Source organism: Symphalangus syndactylus, chromosome 1 (assembly GCF_028878055.3).
Source record: "Symphalangus syndactylus isolate Jambi chromosome 1, NHGRI_mSymSyn1-v2.1_pri, whole genome shotgun sequence".
NCBI lineage: Eukaryota > Metazoa > Chordata > Mammalia > Primates > Hylobatidae > Symphalangus > Symphalangus syndactylus.
The window spans coordinates 101,705,678-101,732,479 of record NC_072423.2 but is presented as its reverse complement, the minus strand read 5'-3'; the positions used below and the strand labels follow the sequence as shown (position 1 = coordinate 101,732,479).

At 50.2% G+C, this 26,802-nt stretch overlaps 1 protein-coding gene and 1 pseudogene across 1 annotated transcript; both read left to right on the top strand.

The window, feature by feature from the left end:
• The first annotated feature begins 680 nt into the window (after positions 1–680).
• LOC129479320 (protein TsetseEP-like) lies at positions 681–25,769 on the top strand. The gene is made up of 2 exons (XM_055272251.2): positions 681–755; positions 22,812–25,769. Exon 2 carries the CDS (start codon positions 23,480–23,482, stop codon positions 23,915–23,917), a length of 438 nt encoding a protein of 145 aa, XP_055128226.1. The 5' UTR covers positions 681–755; positions 22,812–23,479; the 3' UTR covers positions 23,918–25,769.
• Positions 5,991–12,561, top strand: LOC129488860 (putative uncharacterized protein DDB_G0291608; annotated as a pseudogene).
• Positions 25,770–26,802: the final 1,033 nt, after the last annotated feature.

Genomic DNA, 26,802 nt, shown 5'->3' with positions numbered 1-26,802 from the left:
GGCCGCCGGCGGGGATGAGGTCATGCCTAGCGAAAAAAGCCCCTGACGTCACCTGCAGCCAATCAGCGCGCGCGGCTCGGGGGCAGGTGACGTCAGCGGAGCCCGGGCTCGGGGTGAAGCTGAGGCGGCTGCCGCGGGGGGGGCGGGGTGCAGGGTGCGGGTGGGTCGCGCTGCCGCCGCCTTCCGCCCTCACCCCGGGACCAGCTCTTAAAGGGACCACGCGACGTCCGGGACCCCGCCTCCAGGAAGCCCTCCCGTCCCCGGGCGCCGCGTCACCCGGGCCCCCAGCCGCGTCGCACAGACCCCGGACGGTCCAGCTGAGCGGCTCCGGGCGTGAAGTCCTCCCCCCGGCCCGGGCAGGCGCCGGCGCCGCTCCCCCCTTCTCCTGGCCTTTGTTGGCGCTGGGCCGCCGCCGGGGAGCCCTCCCCAGACCCAGGCGCGGCTTTTTACCTGCAGCGGCTGTGCTCGCCCCGCCGCGACCCCCGCAGGACGGAGCCGGATCCTCCTGCACTCGGGCGGACCTGGGACCCTCAGAGCCGAGCCGGCTGCCTCGGGTCACACATTTGCAAACTCCGGGGGCGGGCTCCCCAGGACGCCGCCGCCCCCTACGACCCCCAGCCCTCCCGCTTCCGTGGAAAGCCGCCCCGGTGACCCCCGTGCGGGCTGTTGAGGGGCCGCCCCCCGCCGACCGCTGTGGGAACACCTCCGCGCGTGCGGCGGGTACGCGGCGAGTCTGGGGCAGGAAGAACGCACGGGTAATTGCACCTTCGGCAGGTGTTGGGCGGGAGCAAGGGGGTCAGACTCGCGCTGCAGGGGGAGGGCGGGGAAGGCCTCGCTGTCCTGGAGGAAGGGGACAAAGACCCCTGCCCAGGAGCCTGGGAGCCTTTGAAAGTAATGGTTTTTTTGGAGGGGGTTGTCACGAGACACCCCAGACATTTCTAAAGGCCCCCTCCCCGCTGCCTGGTGGAGAGGGAGCGTGGGGGGATCCACCTTCTGTCTCCGAGCCCCCAGCCAACCCGGGCCCCCCAGGGTAACCCTGGGGCTCTGAAGGGGGCTTCGGTCGCTGGTTGAATGAAGGGCCACAGAAAATGAAGCCGGCGCAACGACCGCAGAACCCTCAGTGGGCACCAGGACCCCGGAACTCAGGGTGCCAATGGTGATGGCTGGGGGTGGGGAGGACTGTGGCAGCAGGGGGTGCTGAGCGGGGTTTGGGGCTCCCCCTTTCCATACTCAGTCTTCCTGCCAGCCTCAGAGCTGAGTACACAGTTGGCGATTAACAAGCGCTTGCAGCTCCCTTCCCTGGCCAGCCTGAGGGGAGCGGCAGTGGCCCGTATGGGGTGGGGGTGGCGGTGGAGTGCGTTCCTGGCGCAGAGCTGGCACACAGCACGAACTAACGCGTTGGCGGGAGTGGGTCTGTCCCGGAAGGAAGCCCTGGGAGCCCAGGAGTTATTGGGCTTGGGGCTGCGCCCCAAAGCGGGAGGGCCCTGCGAGAAGGGAGGCCCTGGCTGGAGGGGGATCCTGAGACTGGAGGTGCCAGACCCGGATGCGGGGCCGGGTGAGTAGGGCTGCGGGATGCAGCCTTGCTGAGTTTGAAAAGTGGGGGAGGCTTGGTCCTGGGAGGGGGCAGGAGGATTCAGGCTGAGACCCGGAGGGGGCGAAGGAGGTCTTTGAGGAGGCAGTCACAGGCCTGGAAGGACCTGGGACCCGCAGGCATGGGAGCTGTTGGCCATTAGATAGAGGGGCTGTCGCCTGGGGGGAAGCCTCATCTGGCATGTTCCCCCTGCCAGGCCTAGGTGAGCCCGATGGGCGTGTCTTCTGCCCAGCTGGGATGTGGCCAGCATCTGCCTGTGGCCTGGAAGTGCCCATTGTCCCCTGAGAGCTCTGGTTATACCCTGGGCAGCTACTGACCAGGCTGGAGCAGCTGGCAGGCAGCGACCTTGAGCCCCTCCTGGAGGCTCCCAGGGGGTGGTTTGGAGGGGACTACAGCTTCCCCTGGAGGGCCTGGGCTGTCCTTGGGGAGCGGAGTGCCCTGGGCGGCGATTATTATAATCCTCGTGGTCATTTTCATGCAAATAAGCACTGAGAGCGTTAGGTTCTGCCCCCAACCAGGGTGGAGGACTAGGGTGGTGGCACCCTGGAGAGGACGGTGGTTTTTCTGCAGCCCCACTGCTTGGTTCCACGTTGCCTTTGCACCCAGCAGGGGCCGGCCTGGGCGGTGGGCGCAGGGGCCTGGGTGCCCGACCAGGTCAGGTCAGCTCAGCTCAGCTCGGTGGCCGCCCCGCCTTCCGGCACAGGTGTGGACGGGCGTGGGAGGCGCGACCAGGGAGGGGGCTGCGGTGTCAGTCCCGGCCCGGGCCTGTAGACGCCGCCTCGGGGGTCTCTGGAGCTGGGGAGGACCTTGCGAGGGGCCAGGGAGGCGCCAAGGCCGCGGCGAGCGTCGTGGCGGGGTCCAGCAGCCTGGGGCGGGGACGCGCGCTCCGGGCCGTGCAGTTGGGGTCCGAGCAGGGCCGGCCCGGCGGTTCGCGCGCGCCCTCTGCCGTCCGCAGGCCGCGGCGCAGCCTCGGCCGCCTGAAGCTCCTCTCGCCTCCGGGAGGACGTCCAAGGTCGTTTCTTAAAGCATCCTTACTGTGCAGAAGGAACAGTGGGGTTCACTTTTCTCGCCAATGTGCATATAATTGTTGCAACTAATTATGTGTAGCAAATCTCCATGCCACTATTTTCCCAACCTTTTTTAAGTCAAGGCATAGCTAACTCAATAAAATTCCCATCCCATCTGTTCAAGTAGACTTTTTCTCCAGTCATTTCTTTGAAAACCGTATTATTTTTTATTGTGGTAAAATACATGCAGTAACATACAGTGTACCATATTAACTATTTTTCAGTGAATTTGGCAGCATTAAGTACATTCACTTGCTCTGTAACCGTCACCACCACCCATCTCTGGAGCTTTTCGTCTTGCAAAAGTAGAACTCTGTCCTCATTAGACACCAACTTCCCAACCCCCTCCCCAGCCCTTGGCACCCATTATTCAAGTAGATTTTTTTTGACGGAGTCTCATTCTTGTCGCCCAGGCTGGAGTGGAGTGGCACGATCTCAGCTCACTGTAACCTCCATCTCCTAGGTTCAAGTGATTCTCCTGCCTCAGCCTCCCAAGTAGCTGGGATTACAGGCAGCCACTGCCATGCCCAGCTATATATTTTTAGTAGAGATGGGGTTTCACCATGTTGGCCAGGATGGTCTCGAACTCCTGACCTCAAGTGATTCTCCTGCCTCGGCCTCCCAAAGTGCTGGGATTACAGGTGTGAGCCACTGCACCCAGCCAGTAGATGGGTTTTGACAACTGTATGTGTAGTTTTATCACCACCATAATGAGACCTAGAAACTTTATTATCCGAGAAGTTCCCTGGTGCCCTGTCCCCACCCTCTGACCTGTCACCCTGAGTTACTGCTATCTGTTCATACACTTCATAAAAATGGAAACAATGGAAACAAACAATGAGAGGACTTTTGCCCCTGGCATCTTTCACTCAAGGAAATACTTTTTTTTTTTTTCTTTCAGACAGAGTTTCTTTGTCCCCTAGGTTGGAGTGGAGTGGTGCGATCTCAGCTCACTGCAACCTCCGACTCCCGGGTTCAAGTGATTTGCCAGCCTCAGCCTCCTGAGTAGCTGGGATTACAGGCGCCCGCCACCACGCCCATCTAATTTTTGTATTTTTTAGTAGAGACAGGGTTTCACCAGGTTGGCCAGGCTCGTCTCGAACTCCTGACCTCAGGTGATCTGCCCACCTCGGCCTCCCAAAGTGCTGGGATTACAGGCATGAGCCACCTTGGCTGGCCTTAAGGAAATACTTTTGAGATTCGTCCACTTTGTTGCTTTCCCACAACCTGCTGATAATGTCTGTGTGGTTCTGTATTTCATGGGTGTATGGCAAGAGTTGAACCAATTCTGTATTTTTTACATATTAGATTATTTTCATATTTGGGCTATAAAAAACTGCAGCAGGCTGGGCGTGGTAGCTCATGCCTGTAATCCCAGCACTTTGGGAGGCCGAGGCGGGTGGATCATGAGGTCAGGAGATCGTAACCATCCTGGCTAACACGATGAAACTCCATCTCTACTAAAAATCAAAAAATTAGCTGGGCGTGGTGGCAGGCGCCTATAGTCCCAGCTACTTGGGAAGCTGAGGCAGGAGAATTGCTTGAACCCGGGAGGCGGAGCTTGCAGTGAGCTGAGATCATACCACTGCACTCCAGCCTGAGTGACAGAGTGAGACTCCATCTCAAACAAAAAACAAAAAAACAAAAAAACTGCAGCAGATAGCATCCTATTATATATGCTTAAAAAAAAGATACGGGGTCTCACTATTTTATCCCTGCTGGACTGTACTCTTCCTGGGCCCAAGTGATCCTCCTGCTTCAGGCTCCCTGTAGCTGAGATTATAGGCACGTGCCACCACACCCAACTCTTACATGTTTGTAACACACTTCTCAGATTATTTTTCTTTCTTTCCTCCCTCTCTTGCTCCTCCATTTCCTTCATTCCTTCCTTCTGTCCTTCTGTCCTTCCTGTCTTCCTTTTCTTCCTTGACAGGATCTCACTCTGTCACCCAGGCCAGAGTTCACTGGTGGAAATACAGCTCACTGCAGTCTCAGCCTCCTGAGCTCAAGGGATCCTCCCATCACAGCCTCCTGAGTAGCTAGCACTTCAGGCATGTGCCAGCATGTCCAGCTAATTAAAAAAATTGTTTTTGGCCAGGTGTGGTGGTGCGTGCCTGTAATCCTAGCTACTCAGGAGGCTGAGACACCAGAATTGCTTGAACCCAGGATGCAGAGCTTGCAGTGAGCCAAGATCGTGCCACTGCACTCCAGCCTGGGTGACAGAATGAAACTCCATCTCAGAAAAAAAAAATTTTTTTTTTAGAGATGAAGTCTCACTATGTTACTGAGGCTGGTCTCAAATTCCTGGGCTCAAGCAATCCTCCTCCCCTGGCCTTCGGCCTTCCAAAATGCTGGGATTACAGGGTTATTTTCTTTCCTAGTTTTTTTTTTTTGGATGGCGTCTCACTCTGTTGCCCAGGCTGGAGCACACTGGCGTGATCTCAGCTCACTGCAACCTCCACCTCCCGAGTTCAAGCGATTCTCCTGCCTCAGCCTCCCAAGTAGCTGGGATTACAGGCGCCTGCCACCACCCCCGGCTAATTTTTGTAGTTTTAGTAGAGACGGGATTTCACCTTGTTGGCCAGGCTGGTCTCGAACTCCTGACCTCAGGTGATCTGCCCGCCTCGGTCTCCCAAAGTATTGGGATGACAGGCGTGAGCCACAGTGCCCCCTGCCCCCACCTTCCATGTCCCCAGATATTGCAGAGTTGCCCTGAGTGGGGAATTCTAATACACACCTTGCCAGCAGGCTAGGAGAACTCCATTTAAAACCCTTGCCAGGGCTGGGCATGGTGGCTAACACCTGTAATCCCAGCACTTTGGGAGGTTGAGGTGGGCGGATCACCTGAGGTCAGGAACTTGAGGCCAGCCTGGCCGACATGGTGAAACCCTGTCTCTACTAAAAAATACAAAAATTAGCCGAGTGTGGTGGTGGGCGCCTGTAATCCCAGCTGCTTAGGAGGCTGAAGCAGGAGAATCCCTTGAACCTGGGAGGTAGAGGTTATGGTGAGCTGTGATTGTGCCATTGCACTCCAGCTTGGGCAACAAGGGCAAAACTCTGTCTCAAAACAAAATAAAACCCTTGCCAGCACTTGGGATTTTATGCATTTTGATTATAGCTGCATTACTTGATGGATTGACTAGGAGGACACTGGAGTGTCTTCTCACACAGACTCCATATTTAGTTTGAAGACGTCCTTCCATATTGCTTCATAATCTTCCCCAGAGAGGCCTTACGGTCTTCCCATTGTGTATATTACTCCTGAGCTTATGATTTCGGTTGCTTTGTGAAAGGTTGTAAAAACCACGATTTCTGATGTGTTTTTGCCGGTCATGGGCTGGCGGTCGATCACCCTCTCTGACTTCTCTTACTCCTCCAAGCAGGCCGCCTGTAGGTTCACTTGGATTTCTCAGGTAGACAGCTGTATCATCTGTGAATCTGCACTTTTGTTTCTTTCCATACCTCACATTGCTTGTTTCTTTTCATTGTCATATTGCATGGGCTGGGGTCACCATTATAATGCTAAGTGGACATGTTGATGGTGGGAGTCTTAGCCTCCATTCCCCAGAAAGTAGCCAGATGCAAAGCTTAGTGCACACGTTTTCTGGAAGGGTGAATCCTAGGGATGCAAGCATGAGGGAGAAACACACCGAGCCAGGGAGGAGGTGAAGCTGAGGCGAGGCTGCTTCTTACTCAGATGCTGTGGCTTTTTTGGAAGTTGCAGCTCAGCTGGCCACGTCTGCACACCCTCTCCTGCAAGACCATACAGCAATGCTGCACCTCAGAATGGTCCATAGGGAGGAGGAAGGGGGAACAGTTTCTCCACAAGCTCCTTCCTGTCTTCTGCTCTCATAGGTCAGAGTTGCTCTCCTGGGGAACTAAGTTCCCTGCACCTTCAGGTGGTGTTACTGGCCCCTCTTGGCAGCTGCTGGGCAGGCCAGAGTGTCTGAGGGTTTGGGGAAGCTGCCGCATTGTGTGGAGTGAGAGAGAGATTCATTAAAATTCCCAGTTGTTCCTATACATTCCCAATTATAGTCCCAATTGTATTTGTGGATTTATCTATTTCTTTTAGTTTTGTCGATGTTTGCTTTATATGTTTTAAAGCTCTGTTATTTGGCACAAAGAAGTTTAGGATTGTTTTCCGTTTGGTTGCATGAACTCTCCTATCATCATGAAATCTTATCTCTTCTAATAATGGTTTTGTTTCAAAGTCCACATTGTCTGATCTTACTATCATTATACTAGGTTTTTGAAAATATTAATGTTTGCCTAATATATCTTTTTTTTGTTCTTTTGCTTTCTATCTTCCTAGATCTTGATATTTAGGGTTTGTTTTTTCTAAACAACATGCATTTTATTTAACTTCTGTTTTTTTTTTTTTTTCCTTATTTTTTTTTTTTTTGAGACAGTCTCACTCTGTCACCCAGGCTAGAGTACAATGGTGCGATCTCGACTCACTGCAGTCTCCGCCTCCCAGATTCAAGCGATTCTTGTGCCTCAGCCTCCTGAGTAGCTGGAATTACAGGCATGTGCCACCACACCTGGCTAATTTTTTGTATTTTTCAGTGGAGACGAGGTTTCACCATGTTGGCCAGGCTGGTCTCAAACTCCTGACCTCAAGTGATGAGCCTGCCTTGGCCTCCCAAAGAGCTGGGATTACAGGCATGAGCCACCGTGCCTGGCCTACTTTCTGTCTTCTATTAGCTTCCAGGTTATGTATTCATTATCCTTTAATGGCTACCTTAGAGATGGTTATATTTATTGATTGATTTTTTTGAGATGGGGTCTCACTCTGTTATCCAAGCTGGAGTGCAGCGGCATAATCATGGCTCACAGCAGACTTGACCTCCCAGGCTCAGGTGATCCTCCCACCTCAGCCTCCTGAGTAGCTAGGACTATAGGCACCTGCCAACACACCCAGCTAATTTCTGTATTTTTGATAGAGACAGAGTTTTGCCATGTTGCCCAGGCTGGTTTTGAACTCCTGGCCTCGAGCAATCCATCTGCCTTGGCCTCCCAAAGTGCTGGGACTACAGGTGTGAGCTTCTGCACCCATCCAGAGATGATAACTTACATCTTCACTTATGATAACATATTATCAGTTAATAATCTCGTGTCTTTGTAAACAAGGCAAGACCTTACAACTATTTAATTCTGTTTATCCCTCTCCTGACTTCTGTGCTGTTGTGATATCTTTTACTTCCATAAAGTTTAAAAATTGTACAGGACATTAAATATTGTTTTTATTTATTTATTTATTCATTTATTTATTTATTTGTTTATTTTGAGATGGAGTCTTGCTCTGTTGCCCAGACTGGAGTGCAGTGTTATGATCTCGGCTCACTACAACCTCCGCCTCTCAGGTTCAAGCAATTCTCTTGTCTCAGCCTCCCGAGTAGCTGGGATTACAGGTGCCTACCACCATGCCCAGCTACTTTTTTTTTTTTTTTTTTTTTGTGAGATGGAGTCTTGCTCTTGTTGCCCAGGCTGAAGTGCAGTGGCGCGATCTTCTCACTGCAGCCTCCACCTCCTGGGTTCAAGCGATTCTCCTGCCTCACCCTCCTGAGTAGCTGGGACTACAGGCACATGCCACCACACCCAGCTAATATTTTGTATTTTAAGTTGAGATGGGATTTTACCGTGTTGGCCAGGCTGGTCTCGATCTCCTGGCCGCGTGATCTGCCTGCCTCGGCCTCCCAAAGTGCTGGGATTACAAGCGTGAGCCACCGTGCCTGGCTGAATCATAGTTATTTTAAAGCCCTTGTTTCCTAACTCCAATATGTGGCTTATCTGTAATCTGCTTCTACTGTTAGCTTTCCACATGATTATTGATCACCATTTCCTGCCGTGTCCTGTATCTCGTGCTTTCTGACTGTCAGAGGAATGCCTCAAAGGACCATGGGGGTCTATATCTAGGGACCGTGGGGGTCTATATCTAGGGACCGTGGGGGTCTATATGTAGGGACCGTGGGAGTCTATATCTAGGGACCGTGGGGGTCTATATCTAGGGACCGTGGGGGTCTATATCTAGGGACCGTGGGGGTCTATATCTAGGGACCGTGGGGGTCTATATCTAGGGACCGTGGGAGTCTATATCTAGGGACCGTGGGGGTCTATATCTAGGGACTGTGGGGGTCTATATCTAGGGACCGTGGGGGTCTATATCTAGGGACCGTGGGAGCCTATATCTAGGGACCGTGGGGGTCTATATCTCAGGACCGTGGGGGTCTATATCTAAGGACCGTGGGATTCTATATCTAAGGACTGTGGGGGTCTATATCTAAGGAGCGTCGGGGTCTATATCTAGCGACTGTGGGGGTCTATATCTAGGGACCGTGGGAGTCTATATCTAGGGACCGTGGGGGTCTATATCTAGGGACCGTGGGGGTCTATATCTAGGGACCGTGGGGGTCTATATCTAGGGACCGTGGGGGTCTATATCTAGGGACCGTGGGGGTCTATATCTAGGGACTGTGGGGGTCTATATCTAAGGACCGTGGGGGTCTATATCTAAGGACCGTGGGGGTCTATATCTAAGGAGCATCAGGGTCTATATCTAGGGACCGTGGGGGTCTATATCTAAGGACCGTGGGGGTCTATATCTAGGGATCGTGGGGGTCTATATCTAAGGACCATGGGGATCTACATCTAAGGACTGTGGGGGTCTAGCTGCTCTCTTCCAACAGCAGTGCGTGGCCCCCCTCTCTAGTGCAGACAGGGAGAGGAGCTGAACATTTTGTCTGCCCACCCAGTTAGGGATTGGGCCACTTCAGTCAATCGTCCCTCTGTGTGGCTCTTCTGGAGTTTTGGTTAAGAGCCTGGCCAGTCTGTGTCTTCTCATCCCTGACAGGCTGTCAGAGAGTCACTTCTTCCCCTGAGCTATTACAGGCTTAGCTCTTTAGTTGTCTGCTCAGGCAGCTTCAAAATCTGGAAAATGTCTTAAGGTCCAGATTAACCTGTGCCTGGGGCAGGACCCCTTCCTCTAGAAAAGCTCTGTGTACTAAGCTCCACAAGGCTATGCAAGACTTCAGCGCACCTGCAGAGGCCTCAGGCCTCACTTCCTAGCCTCCCCAGAAATTTGCAAATGTCCCAGTTTTCTACTCCAGCCCCTGTGGTTGCCAAGAGACCTGCTGGGTATTTCTGCCAGTAGAATTCCTCTTCCCCCATGGGACCGAGGCTCAGCTCATACCCAGCACTGGTTAATTCCTTAAAGGGAGAGAAGCTGTCATTCAGCTCATCTTGGAAGGGCTCTCTCTGAATGTTTTCATCTGGTTCTTGTTGCTTCTACAGTTCTCCAATGTCTTTTCCATAGATACATTTTTCCGGTTATTTAAAAATTGTGGGCCAGACGCAGTGGCTGACGCCTATAATCCCAGCACTTTGGGAGGGTGAGGCAGGCAGATCACTTTAGGTCAGGAGTTTGAGACCAGCCTGGCCAACATGGTGAAACCCTGTCTCTACTAAAAATACAAACAAAACAAAGCAAAATTAGCTAGGCATGGTGGCTCATGCCTGTAGTCCCAGAGACTCAGGAGGCTGAGGCAGGAGAATAGCTTGAACCCAGGAGGCAGAGGTTGCAGTGAGTGGGGATCACGCCACTGCACTCCAGCCTGGGCAACAGAGTGAGACTCCATCTCAAAAAAAAAAAAAAAAAATTGTGGTAAGATACATATGGTAGGATTTCCTGAAGTTATTTATTTATTTATTTATTTATTTATTTTACCATCTGAGTTCTGTAATTAATGTGGCCTACTCTGGTTGTTGCAATGGGATTGCTGACCTTCCATATACATCCCTTCCGGAATGTCATATTTACATTCTTCTGGCTTTTTTTGTTTGTTTGTTTTGTTTTGTTTTGTTTTGAGACGGAATCTTGTTCTGTAGCCTAGGCTGGAGTGCAGTGGCATGATCTCAGCTCACTGCAGCCTCCGCCTTCCGGGTTCACACCATTCTCCTGCCTCAGCCTCCTGAGTAGCTGGGACTACAGACGCCTGCCACCATGCCTGGCTAATTGTTTGTATTTTCAGTAGAGATGGGGTTTCACCATATTAGCCAGGATGGTCTCGATTTCCTGACCTCATGATCCGCTGCCTCAGCCTCCCAAAGTGCTGGGATTACAGGCATGAGCCACCGCATCGGGCCGCCAGCATCTTTAATTCAGACTGCCAGCTTCCAGAACCCTGATAAATACACTTCTGTTGTACATGCCAGTCCATGGTGTTCTGTTACATCAGCCCAAAGAGAATAAGACCACATGGTAACAGGGCTTGATGACCCCCTAGTGATTGCTTTTGCCTGATCAAGGCAAGGCACCCCCGCCCTGAGCCAGATGCTGAGAGGGTGTGATAGAGGCTGCATGGGGAGGGGCTGAGCCAGGTGGCTGCTGGTGCTCCTGCCTCTGACCACCACCATGTTTCCAGGATCCCTGCTGGCCAGGGCGCTCACCTGCCTGCTCCAGTTTGGTTCAGGGCAGGTGTGTGTGTGGTTCCCAGGGGACCCAGTGTAGCCACAGATGCCCCCCACCTGCCTTGAGAGGGAAATAAACAGATAAATATACCAAGACAGCTATGGGGTGCTGGGGTGAGCGGTTTATTGGATGTTTAAAGGACAGAGATCTGAACTCCTAATGACTGCAGAGTGAGCGAGCACCCTGGGCTGTCCTGCAGGGCTGTCCTTGCTGGATGCGGTGCCAGCAGGCAGGGCTTGTGGACAGGCATTTGCTGCAGGTGGCTGGGGCAGTGGGGGGCTGGTCTCCGGATGCCTGGAAGGGAGGCCTTGAAAGTCATTCTTCTTGGATGCATGGGCCCATGGCATTTCTTGGTAGAAGGTCAAAGAGAAGTGTTCATGCTTGGCAAGGCAGGAGGGTGGGAGATAGGGCAGTGGGTGGGGAAGGAGGGTCTGGCTCACTGGGTGCCAGGAAAAGGAGGTAAAGGCTGGGCAGGAACCCCTGGCCATAGCAAGAGTCCTGCAAAGCCAGAAATCAGATCTTGCACTGGCAGCACGTGGGGACACAGCAACTGGACTGGGAGCAGCAGGGCTTGCAGCAGCTGGACTGGCAGCAGGATGACCCACAGCCTGAGGAACAGCAGCAGGGCTTACAGCAACTGCACTGGGAGCAGGATGACCCACAGCCTCCCTTAGACCCCCCACAAGAGCCACAGCTGGAACCAGAACAGCAGCACACGGGCTTGCAGCAGCAGATGGGCACACAGCAGCTGGAGCCACAGCCCCCATGGCCAGAGCCACAGCTTCCACAGCCGGAGCCACAGCCCCCATGGCCAGAGCCACAGCTTCCACAGCTGGAGTCACAGCCCCCACAGCCGGAGCTGCAGCGCCCCTTGGAGCCCCCACAAGAACCACAGCCCCCCTTGGAGCCCTCACAGGAGCCACAGCCCCCCTTGGAGTCCCCACAAGAGCCACAGCCCCCTTTGCCACAGCTGGAGCAGGAACAGGCAGGCACACAGCAGCACACGGGTTTGCAGCAGTAGACGGGCACACAGCAGCTGGAGCCACAGCCCCCACAGCTGGAACCACAGCCCCCACAGCCGGAGCCACAGCCCCCACAGCCGGAACCACAGCCTCCACAGCCGGAGCCACAGCCCCCACAGCCGGAGCCACAGCCTCCAGAGCAGCCGCAACAGCCCATGGTTCTGGTGGATTGAGGGTGGAGCAGGTAGAGGAGCAGGTGAGAGGGAGGTGCAGGTGTGGAGCCCCTTGACCCTGGGCTCTTTATTTATATCCCTGCCCAGGGTCATGTGTGAGGCTGGACACACGGTCATTTCCTGGTTCCTGTTTGTGCCATGTTTAGGGCCCCTTTTTCTTGTTTCCTCTAGAAATCTGCCCCTTGGTGTATGGGCTGTTCGGTGGGCTGCAGCTCTCTTGCTGAATCTATGTCCAGACTTAATGGAGGCCCCCAAGGGTCTAGCCTCTCCCTGTTGACTCCAGAGTCACATTGGATTTATAAAAGCATCTATTTTAGGCCAGGCATGGTGGCTCACACCTGTAATCTCAGCACTTTGGGAGGCCTAGGCAGGTGGATTACTTGAGGTGAGGGGTTGGAGACCAGCCTGGCCAAAATGGTGAAATCTCATGTCTACTAAAAACACAAAAATTAACTGGGTGTGGTGGCCCACATCTGTAATCCCAGCACTTTGGGAGGGCGAGGCAGGCAGATCACTTGAGATCAGGAGTTGGAGACGAGCCTGCCCAACATGACAAAACCCCATCTCTACTAAAAATACAAAAATTAGCCAGGCGTGGTGGTGCATGCATGTAACCCCAGCTACTTGGGAGGCTGAGGCAGGAGAATTGCTTGAACCCAGGAGGTGGAGGTTGCAGTGAGCAGAGATCACACCACTGCACTCTAGCCTGGGCAACAGAGCAGGACTGTGTCTCAGAAAAAAAAAAAAAAAGTAATCTATTTTAGTTGAACAGATGGTATAAAGAGTAATATATTTAAAAAATAATGTAAAAAAAAACCCTACTCAACTTGGGAAAAAATGGCATAAATAAATGAAGTCTCCGTTCATCCATCTCTCCATATTGTTTCTGTCCCACCCTAATAATTTCTTGAATTTGGAATTTACCAATTTCATGAAGGTCCTCACACTCCTACTCAATATGTATGTTCCTTTAAAAATGTTTTGTGGCCAGGCGCGGTGGCTCACGCCTGTAATTTCAGCACTTTGGGAGGCTGAGGTGGGCAGATCATTTGAGTCCAGGAGTTTCAGACCAGCCTCACTAACATGGTGAAGCCTCGTCTTTACTAAAGATACAAAAATTAACCAGGCATGGTGGCATGTGCCTGTAATCCTAGCTATTTGGGAGGCTGAGGCAGGAGAATCGCTTGAACCTGGGAGGCAATGGTTGCAGTGAGCTGAAATCACGCCATTGCACTCCAGCCTGGGTGACAGAGTGAGACTCTATCTCAAAAAAAAAAAAAAAAAGAAAAAAAGTTTTACATGTTGAAAACTTTATGTAATGGGTATTACACTGTATTTCTCTTTCTGTAAATTGCTTTTGAAAAAAATAGGTGTTAGGCTAAAGAGGTTTTCTCTAGGGGATACATATGGTTCTAGTTTGTTTTCTCTGATTTCTAAATATACATTTACTTATCCATTTACTTGTTGATGGACATTTTGTTTCCTTTTTGTTGCTATTTCAAGCAAACTGCAACTTTCTTGCCCAAAACACCTCCTGCAGGTGTGGGTGCCTGAAAGTCAGGAGTTTCTTGTTAACAAGCTGTCTTCCCAAGGGATCCTCCCAGCCAGCTGCCGTCCAACCAGCATTGCCAGAGAGCTCCTGTTTCCTGGCACCCCCACCAAAACTTGCAACTGTCAACTTACACTCTTCATATGGGTGTGTAACACAGTGTTACACACTGTGGTTTAATCTTCCCTCTTCCTGGTTACTAGCCATGCTGTGCCTCTTTCCATATTACTAGTCATGGTTACTAGCCATGCTGTGCCTCTTTCCATATTACTAGTCATGGTTACTAGCCATGCTGTGCCTCTTTCCACCTGTCATTAGAGTCTCGTTAATTTCACGTCCTTGGCCCACTTTACAAAATTGAGGTAGTTATTATTATTAATATTTGAGATGGAGAGTCTTGCTTTGTCTCCCAGGCTGCAGTGCAGTGATGCGATTTTGGCTCACTGCAACCTCCGCTTTCCGTGCTTGAGCAATTCTCCTGCCTCAGCCTCCCGAGTATCTGGGATTACTGGCATGTGCTATAATGCCTGGCTAATTTTTGTATTTTTAGTGGAATCGAGGTTTCACCATGTTGGCCAGGCTGGTCTCGAACTCCTGACCTCAAGTGATCCACCCACCTCGGCCTCTGAAAGGGCTGGGATTACAGGCGAGAGCCACCGCACCTGGCCGAGATCATTATTATTTTTATTGGTGTCTGAAGTTCTTTGAAGTTTCTTTTTTTTTTTTTTTTTTTTTTTTTTTTTTTTTTTTTTTTTTTGAGGTGGAGTCTTGCTCTGTTGCCAGGCTGGAGTGCAGTGGCATGATCTTGGCTCACTGCAGCCTCTGACTCCCTGGTTTGAACAATTCTCCTGCTTCAGTCTCCCAAGTAGCTGGGATTACAGGCACGTGCTACCACACCCAGCTAATTTTTGTATTTTTAGTAGAGACGGAGTTTCACCATGTTGGCCAGGCTGGTCTCCTGACCTCGTGATCCACCTGCCTCAGCCTCCCAAAGTGCTGGGATTACAGGTGAGAGCCACAGCGCCCGGCCTTCTGTTTCTTCTTTTTTTTTTTTTTTTTGAGACAGAGTCTCGCTCTGTCATGCAGGCTGGAGTGCAGTGGCGTGATCTTGGCTCACTACAACCTCTGTCTCTGAGTTCAAGCGATTCTCCTGCCTCAACCTCCTGTGTTTCTTCTTAACATAGATGTCATTTATTCTAAGTTTTTCAAATTTATTGGGATGTACTTTTCATAGTCGCCTCTGTTTTTGAAGATGGGATCTTGTTATGTTGTCCAGGCTGGCGTGCAGTGGCCATTCACAGGCACCATCATAGCTCACTGCAGTCTCAAACTCACTCCTGGCCTCGAGCGGTCCTCAGCCTCTGAAGTAGCTGGGACTACTACAGACTACCACATTTGACTACTACAAATCCCTACCACATGCCACCACGCCTGCCACCAGCCTTCTGTTTTTAATAGCTGCTAAATTTGTCATTATTTTCTTTCTTTTCTTTCTTTTTTTTTATGACAGAGTCTCGCTGTGTCGCCCAGGCTGGAGTACAGTGGTGTGATCTCAGCTCACTGCAACCTCTGCCTCCCGGGTTCAAGTAATTCTCCTGCCTTAGCCTCCCGAGTAGCTGGGATTATAGGCACCTGCTACCATGCCTGGCTAATTTTTGTATTTTTAGTAGAGATAGGGTTTTGCCATGTTGGCCAGCCTGGTCTCGAACTCCTGACTTCAGGTGATCTACCTGCCTTGGCCTCCCAAAGTGCTGGGATTACAGGCGTGAGCCACTACGCCTGGCCTGCCCTCACTTTTGAATAATGCTTTGGTTGGCACAAAATTCCTCAGTGCTTGAAAGACGTCACCGGCGGCTGTTTCGTCTGTTGGAGCCGTCAGTTTCTCTGCCCCTCCGCTGAAGTCCCCAGCCTTCTGAGTCTACTGTGGAAGCTGGAGTCCCTGGTCTTCCATGTCTACTGTGGAATCTGGAGCTGCCTGGCCTCCTGTGTCTGCTGTGGAGGCTGGAGTCCCTGGCCTTCCATGTCTGCTGTGGAAGCTGGCTTGCACATTTGATTCTCCCACCTGCTTCACACCACGTCCTTCCTGGACCGAGGGTTCCAGTTTCCACCTTGGGAGACTCTCCCCGTCTCACCTCTTCCGAGTCTCTTTCATCTCTAGTTGGACAAATGTCGAATCTACTACATGATGTCTTTTTTTTTTTTTTAGACAGAGCCCCGTTCTGTTGCCCAGGCTGGAGTGCAGTGGTGAGATCTTGGTTCACTGCAGCCTCCACCTCCCAGGGTCAAGTGATTCTTCTACCTCGGCCTCCCAAGTAGCTGGGATTACAGGCGCCTGTCACCATGCCCAGCTAATTTTTTTTTTGTATTTTTAGTAGAGAAGGGATTTCACCATGCTGGCCAGGCTGGTCTCAAACTCCTGACTTCATGATCCGCCTGCCTCGGCTGCCCAAAGTGCTGGGATTACAGGCGTGAGCCACTGCGCCCAGCCCCCATGTGTCTTTTTTTTTTTTAAATACAGTTTTATTGAGATAAAACGTGCATATACAGTTTGTCCATTTAAAAGTCCACAATCTGGCCAGGCGTGGTGACTCACACCTGTAATCCCTGCACTTTGGGAGGCTAAGGTGGGCGGATCACCTGAGGCCAGGAGTTCAAGACCAGCCTGGCCAACATGATGAAACCCTGTCTCTACTAAAAATATAAAAATTAGCTGAGCATGGTGGTGCACACCTGTAATCCCCGCTACTTGGGAGGCTGAGGCAGGAGAATGGCTTGGACCCGGGAGGCGGAGGTTGCAGTGAGCTGAGATCTCGCTACTGCACTCCAACCTGGGCAACAGAGTGAGACTCCATCTCAAAAAAATAAATAAAATAAGACCTGCATAAGTGGAGAAATATATCGTATTCATGGGTGGAAAGTCTTAATATTATAAAAAGTTCATTTTCTTTTCTTATATTCATACATTCAATGGATTTTATTCAATTAAAATTCCAGAAGGATTTAATTCTGAAAATTCTTCCATAGATCTAAAATTTTTGTGCAAACTTGTGAATAACTGAGACACTCCTGAATAATATTCAGAAGGGGTAGTCTCTGCCTGATATTAAGGCATAATAAAGTCTTAGTTGTTAAAACAGTTTGCTACTAGCACATGAATGGATAAGTAGTTAGAAGTACAGAACAGGAACCCAGAAAAGACCCATCTATTGCGGAGCTTTAATTTTTTTTTTTTTTTGAGATGGAGTTTCACTCTTGTTGCCCAGGCTGGAGTGCAATGGCGCGATCTTGGCTCACCACAACCTCCACCTCCTGGGTACAAGCAATTCTCCTGCTTCAGCCTCCTGAGTAGCTGGGATTACAGGCATGCACCACCACACCGGCTCGTTTTGTATTTTTAGTAGAGATGGGGTTTCTCCATGTTGGTCAAGCTGGTCTCAAACTCCTGACCTCAGATGATCCACCCGCCTCAGCCTCCCAAAGTTCTGGATTACAGGCGTGAGCCACCGTGGCCGGCCAGGGGAGCTTTAATTTTTAACAAATTGAATGGGGAAGATGGCTCACTCTATGCAGAAAATTAAAATTAGATGCCTACCTCACACCCTCTACAATCCAGATGGATTTAAGACCTAAAAGGATATGTAAAATTGAAAGGAAAATATAAAAAGAGTGGAAGATAATATAGGAGATTGTGTTTATTATCTTGGGGTCAGGAAATGAATTCTTAAATATGATCCTCAGAACATAAACAGTAATTAGGAAAATGCTGTATTTAACCACATCAAAATTACTGATATATATCTGGATATCACCCCACAAAAAAACCATTAAAAGTTGATTGCGGCCGAGTGTGGTGGGTTACCCCTGTAATCCCAGCACTTTGGGAGACCGAGGCAGACAGATCACCTGATGTCAGGAGTTCGAGACCAGCCTGACCAGCATGGAGAAACCCTATCTCTACTAAAAATACAAAATTAGCCAGGTGTGGTGGCACATGCCTGTAAGCCCAGCTACTCGGGATGCTGAGGCAGGAGAATTGCTTAAACTTAGGAGGTGGAGGTTCTGGTGAGCCGAGATTGCGCCATTGCACTCCAGCCTGGGCAGTAAGAGTGAAACTCCGTCTCAAAAAAAAAAAAAAAAAGATGATTGATCAACTGGGAGAAGATATTTGCCATTTGCCATATTTATAACCCCTAGAGGCTAATGTCTAGACACGAACCCTGAAAATCAACAGAAGAGGACAGGAGACCCAGTGGAGAAGTGGGCAAAGCATAGGAATGGGCCACCCACAGATGGCTAGGGAGGACGCGAAAAGACCTTCAACCTTATTTTTTTTTTCTTTGAGACGGAGTCTCGCTCTGTTGCCTAGGCTGGAGTGCAGTGGCATGATCTCGGCTCACCACAACCTCCGCCTCACGGGTTCACGCCGTTCTCCTGCCTCAGCCTCCCCAGTAGTTGGGACTACAGGCACCTGCCTTTGCGCCTGGCTAATTTTTTGTATTTTTAGTAGAGACAGGGTTTCACCGTGTTAGCCAAGATGGTCTCGATCTCCTGACCTCGTGCTCCGCCCGCCTCGGCCTCCCAAAGTGCTGGGATTACAAGTGTGAGCCACCGCGCCCGGCCATAAACTGCATTTTTTTTTGGTATGGCCTTTTGATTCTGGGAAGCACATTCATTCTATGGCTATTGCCTTTTTAGATCATGAAAGCATCATTGCATACTGATGGAGATGTAGATACGGCACTGGATCAACGCTTCAGTCGCCTTCCTTCCAAAACAGATACTTCTCAAGAAATCTGGGGCCGGGTGCAGTGGCTCATGCTTGTAATCCCAGCACTTTGGGAGCCCAAGGTGGGCAGATCACAAGGTCAGGAGATGGAGACCATCCTGGCTAACACAGTGAAAACCCAGCTTTACTAAAAATACAAAAAATTTTCCGGGTGTGGTGGCAGGCACCTGTAGTCCCAGCTACACGGGAGGCTGAGGCAGGAGAATGGTGTGAACCCGGGAGGCAGAGCTTGCAGTGAGCCGAGATCTTGCCACTGCACTCCAACCTGGGCGACAGAATGAGACTCTGTCTCAAAAAAAAAAAAAAAAGAAAAAGAAAGAAAAGAAATCTGTTCTTCCAGGCTCCACATTTCAGCATCCCACTCATTGATCATTGAAAACTCATTCGCTAGGTTCACCACTCCTGGGTGTTACGCTGAGGAATGAGGATATTCATCATGGTGGATTACATGGCAGCAAGGAGCTCAAAAAATGGTGATGGATTTGGGAAATGGGGGCAGGAATCTAGTGGAACACACTTCAGTGGCCAGAAATAATGCATTGTATTTTCATGTAGCAATACATGTCAAAAGCACCAGATTTGCTTAAAAGGCAAGAAACAGAACAGAATTTATAACCATCATGAATGTAAATAACATACACAAGGCTAGATGCAGTGGCTCACGTTTGTAATCCCAGCACTTTGGGAGGGCCAGGCAGGCTGATCACTTGAGTCCAGGAGTTCGAGACCAGCCTGGGCAACATGGTGAAACCCTATCTCTACAAAAAATATAAAAATTAGCCGGGTGTGGAGTGTGCGACTGTAGTCCCAGCTACTTAGGAGGCTGAGGCAGGAGGATCGTTTGAGCCCGGGATGTGGACGTTGCAGTGAGCTGAGATTGCACTGTTGCACTCTATCTCCAGCTTGGGTGACAGAGCAAGACCTGTCTCAAAACCAAAACCAAAACCCAAAACATGCACATTGAAAAATGCTACATATTTGTCATGACTATATGCAAATATATGTAAATAACTTATGGAAGATCAATTGGAAACATACCTGCAAGGATGGATGCCTATGGGTGGAGAGGATGACGGGACTTAGGATAATGATGGAGAAAAAAGTTAAATAAAAACAATGTCTATATAGGATTCATTAGCTGAGGATTGTGATCTATAAAATTCTCAGCACATATATGATGCATACATATGTATATATTTGTTTGTTTGTTTGTTTTTTGAGATGGAGTCTCGCTCTTGTTGCCCAGGCTGGAGTGCAGCGGCGCGATCTTTGCTCACTGCAACCTTCGCCTCCTGGGTTCAAGCAATTCTTCTGCCTCAGCCTCCTGATTAGCTAGGACTACAGGTGTGAGCCACCACGCCCAGCTATTTTTTTTTGTTAGTTTTAGTAGCGATTGGGTTTCACCATGTTGGTCAGGCTGGTCTCAAACTCCCGACCTCAGGTGATCTGCCCACCTCGGCCTCCCAAAGTGCTGGGATTACAGGCGTGAGCCACCGCGCCCAGTCAGGCCTTTGTTTTTATTTCGCCTACTATTAGTATAGCTTTCTTTCATGTTATGTCTTGTTCTACCCCCCCTTTTTTTTTACGTTTTTGAATCCTTATGTTTTAGATGCAGCTTTTGACTTTACATATAGTTATACGCTTTTTAAGAAAACTAGTCTAGCAATCTTTATATGTAAACTAGAGCGTTTTATCCATTTACTTGTGATATAATTACTGAAATATTTGGGCTTAAAGCCATTTACTTGTGATATAATTACTGAAATATTTGGGCTTAAAGCCTATGTTCTTAGTCTGAATTTTCTATCACATCACCTGATCTGTATTTCTTTTTCTCTTCTATTCTTTTTGATTAGTGCTTTTTTATTCTAGTTTTTTATGTAATTGTTTGACTGTCATACACGACTTTGGTTAGGAATCTTGGATCTTCTTTGCTTCTTTTCAATTTTTGTCGTTGTCTCTTGAATCCTTTTTAGTTCTTCATTTCTTTTTGGTTTTTAAAATTTATTGTACTTTTTTACTCATATGTTTGTCCCATTTTAGACTTTATTTCTAGAGTGATTTCTTTTAACTCTAATTTTCTCTTGAGTGATGTCCCCTCATTTAGCAATTCTTCTATTTATGACTTTTGTTGTTCATTTATGTCTCTTTTTTTGAGATGGGGTTTCACTCTGTTGCCCAGGCTGGAGTGCAGTGGCAGGGTCATAGCTCACTGCAGCCTCAACCTCCCAGGCCCAAGCAATCCTCCCACCTCAACTTCTCTAGCAGCTGGGATTAAAGACACACACCACCATACCCACTTAGTTTTTAAAATGTTTTGTAGAGATTGGGGTCTCACTATGTTGCCCAGGCTGGTTTTGAACTCCTGGCCTCAAGTGATCCTCCTGCCTCGGCCTTCCAAAGTGCTGCAATTACAGGTGTGAGCCACCGTGCCCGGCCTTATTTATGTCTGGTATCATTTCATTGTTCATTAGCTCCTTTGGAAACAGTAGGCTACCACTGTGATCTGTTTCATGGCAGGCTTCCTAGCTTTCTTCCATCGCCTGTAGGGACTTACTGAGGGCCGCTGCACCCACTCACCACTAGAGGGAGGAAAACCTTCCCCATTTCAGGAGCCAAATTCAAAATTCATACTGTGCTTTTCCAGCACGCACCTGTTGGCTCTTTTGAGGTTCCCCTGTTTTCAGCTCTGTTAGATGTTTCTTTGCTTTCTCTTGCACAGACACTGAAACCCTGGGGGACTGTGGCTCTTGGAAATTTATCCCCACCTTCTTGTGTAAGACACCATCTCACTTTATATTGCCCAGGCTGGAGTTCAGTGGTGTGATCACAGCTCACTGCAGCCTCAGATTCCTAGGCTCAAGCCATCCTCCCGCCTCAGCCTCCCGAGTAGCTGGGGCCGCTACCATGCCTGGCTTACCTGGTTTTGTTAAAAGTCTCCAGCATGCACTTTTGGTTTCGTTACCTAGTTGCTCGGTGTCCTGTGGGCTGTGGGAATGTATAGGGCCCAGATGTAATGAACTCTGCGTTCATGTCTGCTGCCACCTTCTGGAGTTTCCCAGTTTGGATTTTTGAGTGAACTGTCTTAAGCAGCATTTCCTTTTAACATCGTGAAACTAACAATAGCTATGTCCCCTAGCAAGATGCACCTTTGACACACTTTTATTCCCTCTCCTAAATGTGGTTGAATTAATCTAAACCTTTATTTCTAGATTATTTCATTTTTCCTTACATTGCATCTCTTTTATCTCAGACATTTGTCTTGGAAATTCCCACTCTGTTCTTCCCCAGCATTATCAGCAGTCGCTTAGATCTGTGGGTGTTCTGTGGGAGCTCATTTCTCACCAGCGCTCCCTGTGTGCTGTCTTCCCTCCACCTTTTCCCTCCGGATTCGCTTGGCTGGAGATCGTCCTCAGATCACTCTTGTCCCCTCCTCCCCCGTGTGTGATTTCTAAAGCCTTGCCTGTGTCACTGATCAGAGAACAGGCTCAGCATGGTGGCGCATCACCATGAAACAGATGGACTTGGCTCAGGTTCCTCAAATGTGTCACTTCCCAGGAACTCCCCTTTCCTGCTAGGAGACTGAGCTCCGAGGACACCTTGGGCCACTCTATAAATTCCTGGTTACCTTTAGTTATGGAAAGCCCGTTGACCTCATAATTCTAAAAGGCGAATTGAGTGTTTGAATCAGAGGCGCTGGAGCTCAGCGGTGCTTCACTCCTCCCTCTCCCGACCTTGCCCTGCCTGGGTCCTTCCAAGGCCCCAGAGGAGAGTGGGAAGCTGGAAGCCAGGGGTCTTGTGCAAAGCCCTGCTTGGCTGGTGGTCAGTACTGAGGGCCTGCCTGCCCCTCAGCGCCTCTAGGGTAGGCATTGAATGCCGAATCCTCCCCAGGCTGAGCCCTCTTCTCCTGCGAGCAGAGACTGTGAAGATATTTGAGGCAGAGAGGAGGGCAGAAGGGAATGGCAGGTTTTTTTGTGAATGTACCAGGCCTGCTGGCAGGTGTTTCCCAGCTTAGCTGACAGATCAGAACACAGAATCAGTCACCTCGCAGGAAACGGGTTGGACAGAATTGCACCAACTGTACAGTTGGTTTATAGACATGAGAGGCTTTATTGCAAGGAAATTCATTCATTACTTTGTTATTGTTTTTAAACAGATGGAGACAACAGGAAGGAAGGAGACCTTCCTGGTCACAGGTGGCCACAGGAGAACAGTCAGCGGCCCAGGAGGATCCAGGGTCCCAATGGTGATTGAGAAGCTGGTTCTTAGTGATCACTCAGGAACATCGGCCTGGCCTTGTGGGGTCAGACCTTGCATCTCAGTCAGCCCACGGAGAAGAAGAAGATGGCCCGCACCCAAGTGCAGGGAACGTCGTGGCAGTCAGCTGGGTGCCCACGTCCAGGCAAGGACAACTTCTGCATCAAGGAAACATGCGTTTCCAGAGTGAGGAGGCTGAAGGCAGGGCCCAGAGGAGAGCCGAGCCATGGAAGGAGGTGTGTGCATGGATGGTGAGCTGGAGAAGGTGCAGGTGCCTCAGGGAGGATGTGTGGGATGAAGTGATTCAGGGAAACCATAAGAAATGCTTTCACCAAACAGGAGAAACCTGAAGGTCTGGGTCCAGAGCCTCAGATCTTACACTGGCAGCACACGGGGACACAGCAGCTGGACTGGCAGCAGCAGGGCTTGCAGCAGCTGGACTGGCAGCAGGATGATCCACAGCCTGAGGAGCAGCAGCAGGGCTTATAGCAACTGCACTGGGAATAGCCACAAGAACCACAGCCCCCCTTGGAGCCCCCACAGGAGCCACAACTGGAGCAACAGCAGATGGGCACACAGCAGCTGGAGCCACAGCCCCCACAGCTGGAGCCACGTCCCCCCTTGGAGACCCCACAGGAGCCACAGCCCCCCTTGGAACCCCCACAGGAGCCACAGCCCCCCTTGGAGCCCCCACAGGAGCCACAGCCCCCCTTGGAGCCCCCACAGGAGCCACAGCCCCCCTTGGAGCCCCCACAGGAGCCACAGCCCCCCTTAGAGCCTCCACAGGAGCCACAGCCCCCCTTGCAGCCCCCGCAAGAGCTACAGCCCCCCTTGGAGCCCCCACAGGAGCCACAGCTGGAGCAGGAACAGGCTGGCACACAGCAGCACACGGGCTTGCAGCAGCAGACAGGCACACAGCAGCTGGAGCCACAGCCCCCACAGCCGGAGCCACAGTCCCCACAGCTGGAACCACAGCCCCCACAGCCGGAGCCACAGCCCCCATAGCCAGAGCTGCAGCCCCTACGGCCAGAGCCACAGCCTCCAGAGCAGCCACAGCAGCCCATGGTTCTAGTGGATTGAGGGTGGAGCAGGTGGAGGAGCAGGTGAAAGGGAAGTGTGCAGGTGTGGAGCTCCCTGAGCCCGGGCTCTTTATATTCCTGCCCAGGTGTTTATACTGAACACATGAACACTTCTGTTGTTGTTTCTGCTATTTCACGTGCACAAGTGTTATTTTTAATCTCTTCACAATCCCATGAGCCGCCATCAGCTCAAGCCAAGCTCTCCTTTCCTTGGTTTCTAAATTTGGCCTCTTCCTCATAGGTGTTTTCCTTTGTTAGAAGACACTGGGCTCCCTCTCCAGCGGGTGTCCCAGGAGCCCGGGAGGCGGTGGTGGCTTGGCCGGCGGGTGGACCATTGTCCTTGGTGCTCATTGTCCTTGGTTCACTGATGCAGACCCTCCACCCCCTGGCATTGGTGTTTATATCGAGGATGGTCATTTTGTAAAAAATAAAATAAAAATAAAAATAAAAGCTGAAATAAAAGGCTGTCTATAGGTTCCACCACTTAAAAACTTCCAGTATAAATATTTTGTCAAATTTGTAAAACAAAGTTTTGAAGAGCGTGGATTTCAGTGTGGCCCTGGTTCTCCTTTGTCTTTCTTAGCTCTTCCTCCTGTGGTTCGGCTCCCTTCTGCAGACACGGATTAGACCCACGTTCCCTTCAGGCACCTGGGCTCACAGAGGGAAGAGAGGAGCAAGACCCTTTCTAATGCTTTCGAGTTTTCCTCAATTAATTCTTTGTAAAAATTTCACAAATCAGTGGATATTCTTCAAGTTTACTCTTCTTGAAGGCTACAAAAATTTTGATTAGCCACCCTCTCTAATGCACTTTTATTTTCTAAAAGATTAATTTTAATATTTTTTTTGAGAAGGAATATCGCTCTTGTCACCAGGGCTGAAGTGCAGTGACACGATCTCGGCTCACTGCAATCTCTGCCTCCTGGGTTCAAGCAATTTTCCTGCCCAGCCTCCCCAGCAGCTGGCTCAACTAATTTTTTTGTGTTTTTAGTGGAGACAGAGTTTCATCATGTTGGGCAGGCTGGTCTCAAACTCCTGACCTCAGGTGAACCACCCGCCTCAGTCTCCCAAAGTGCTGGGATTACAGGTGTGAGCCACTGCACCCAGCCAAATTTTAATTTTTTATTAAGGTCAAATTTACATACAGTGAAAAAATTTTTTTTTTCTGAGTCTCACTCTGTCGCCCAGGCTGGAGTGCAGTGGCGCAATCTCAGCTCACTACAACGTCTGCCTCCCGAGTTCAAGCAATTCTTCTGCCTCAGCCTCCCAAGTAGCTGGGATTACAGGCACCTGCCACCACACCCAGTTAATTTTGTATTTTTAGTAGAGACGGGGTTTCACTATGTTTGCCAGGCTGGTCTCGAACTCCTGACCTCAGGTGATCCACCTGCCTTGGCCTCCCAAAGTGTTGGGATTACAGGCATGAGCCACCAGGCTCAGGCTGCATTTTTTTTTTTTTTTTTTTTTTTTTTTTTGAGACGGGGTCTCATTCTGTCACCTGGGCTGGGGGGCAGTGGTGCGATCCTAGCTCGCTCACTGCAGCCTTGGTCTCCTGGGCGCTGCACATATTTTGAGTGTACAATTCCATGAGTTCCACTAAACATGTACTCGTGTGCCCATCACTCCAACCATGACCAACTGCTTCACCCCCAGAAGATTCCCTTTCGCTGCCTTCCGTTCCTGCCCATCACTCCGGGCACAGCTCTGCTGACCAGTTGTGCCTGTTGTTGAATGTTGCAAAAATGAAATCATTAAAAATGAACTCTGGTTTCTTTCCCTCACGATGTTATCCTGTGTGTCAATGATTTACTCTTCTTTTTTTTTTTTTTGAGACTGGGTCTTGCTCTGTCACCCAGGCTGGAGTGCAGAGTGGTGCGCTCATGGCTCACTGCAGCCTCGACCTCCTGAGCTCAAGCGATCCACCTGCCTCAGCCTCCCAATGTGCTGGGATTACAGGCATGAACCACCACGCCTGGCCTTATTCTTCTTTTTTAATCACCGCGTAGTGTTTCTGTAGCAGGGCAAGCTGCAGACAAGAACCCCTCAGACAACGAATTGTAGAAGGAAAGGGCTTTATTCAGGTGGGAGCATCGGCAGACTCACGTCTCCAAAAACCGAGCTCCCAAAGTGAGCAATTCTTGTCCCTTTTAAGGGCTTACAACTCTAACGGGGTCTGTGTGAGAGGGTCGTGATCAATTGAGCAAGCAGGGGGTACGTGACTGGGGGCTGCATGCACCAGTAATCAGAACAGAACAGGACAGGATAGGGATTTTCACAGTGCTTTTCCATACGATGTCTATAATCTATAGATAATATAACCGATTAGGTCAGGGGTCGATCTTTAACTACCAGACCCAGGGTGTGGTGCCAGGCTGTCTGCCTGTGCATTTTAGTTTTTACTTCTTTTTTCTTTGGAGACAGAAATTGGGCATAAGACAATATGAGGGGTAGTCTCCCCCCTTATTCCATGTAAAAATATTCTCCACTGCATTCCTCCATTCTCACATTCATAGATATTTGAATCGTTCGCAGTTTGGGGCGATGATGAATAACACATAATCATGCCTTCCAGTCCTTCCGTATTCATGTTTTTAGTTTTAATTTTTTGGTTAAATATTGAGGACTGGCGTTGCTAGACCATAGAGTAGCGTATGCTTAACTTGCTAAGAAACAGACAGCTTTCCAAACGCTCATGCTGCTTTCCCGTCTCCCCAGCAATGCCTGAGAGTGTCTGCTGCCCCAGGCCTGTGAGTACCAGCCAGTGGCTTTTCAAATGTGAGGCATCGGATGGGTGTAAAATCACGTCTTGTGTGG

What these genes read in the sequence shown, in the direction of transcription:
- LOC129479320 (XM_055272251.2), top strand. Translation starts at nt 23,480, where the DNA reads ATGGGCACACAGCAGCTGGAGCCACAGCCCCCACAGCTGGAGCCACGT.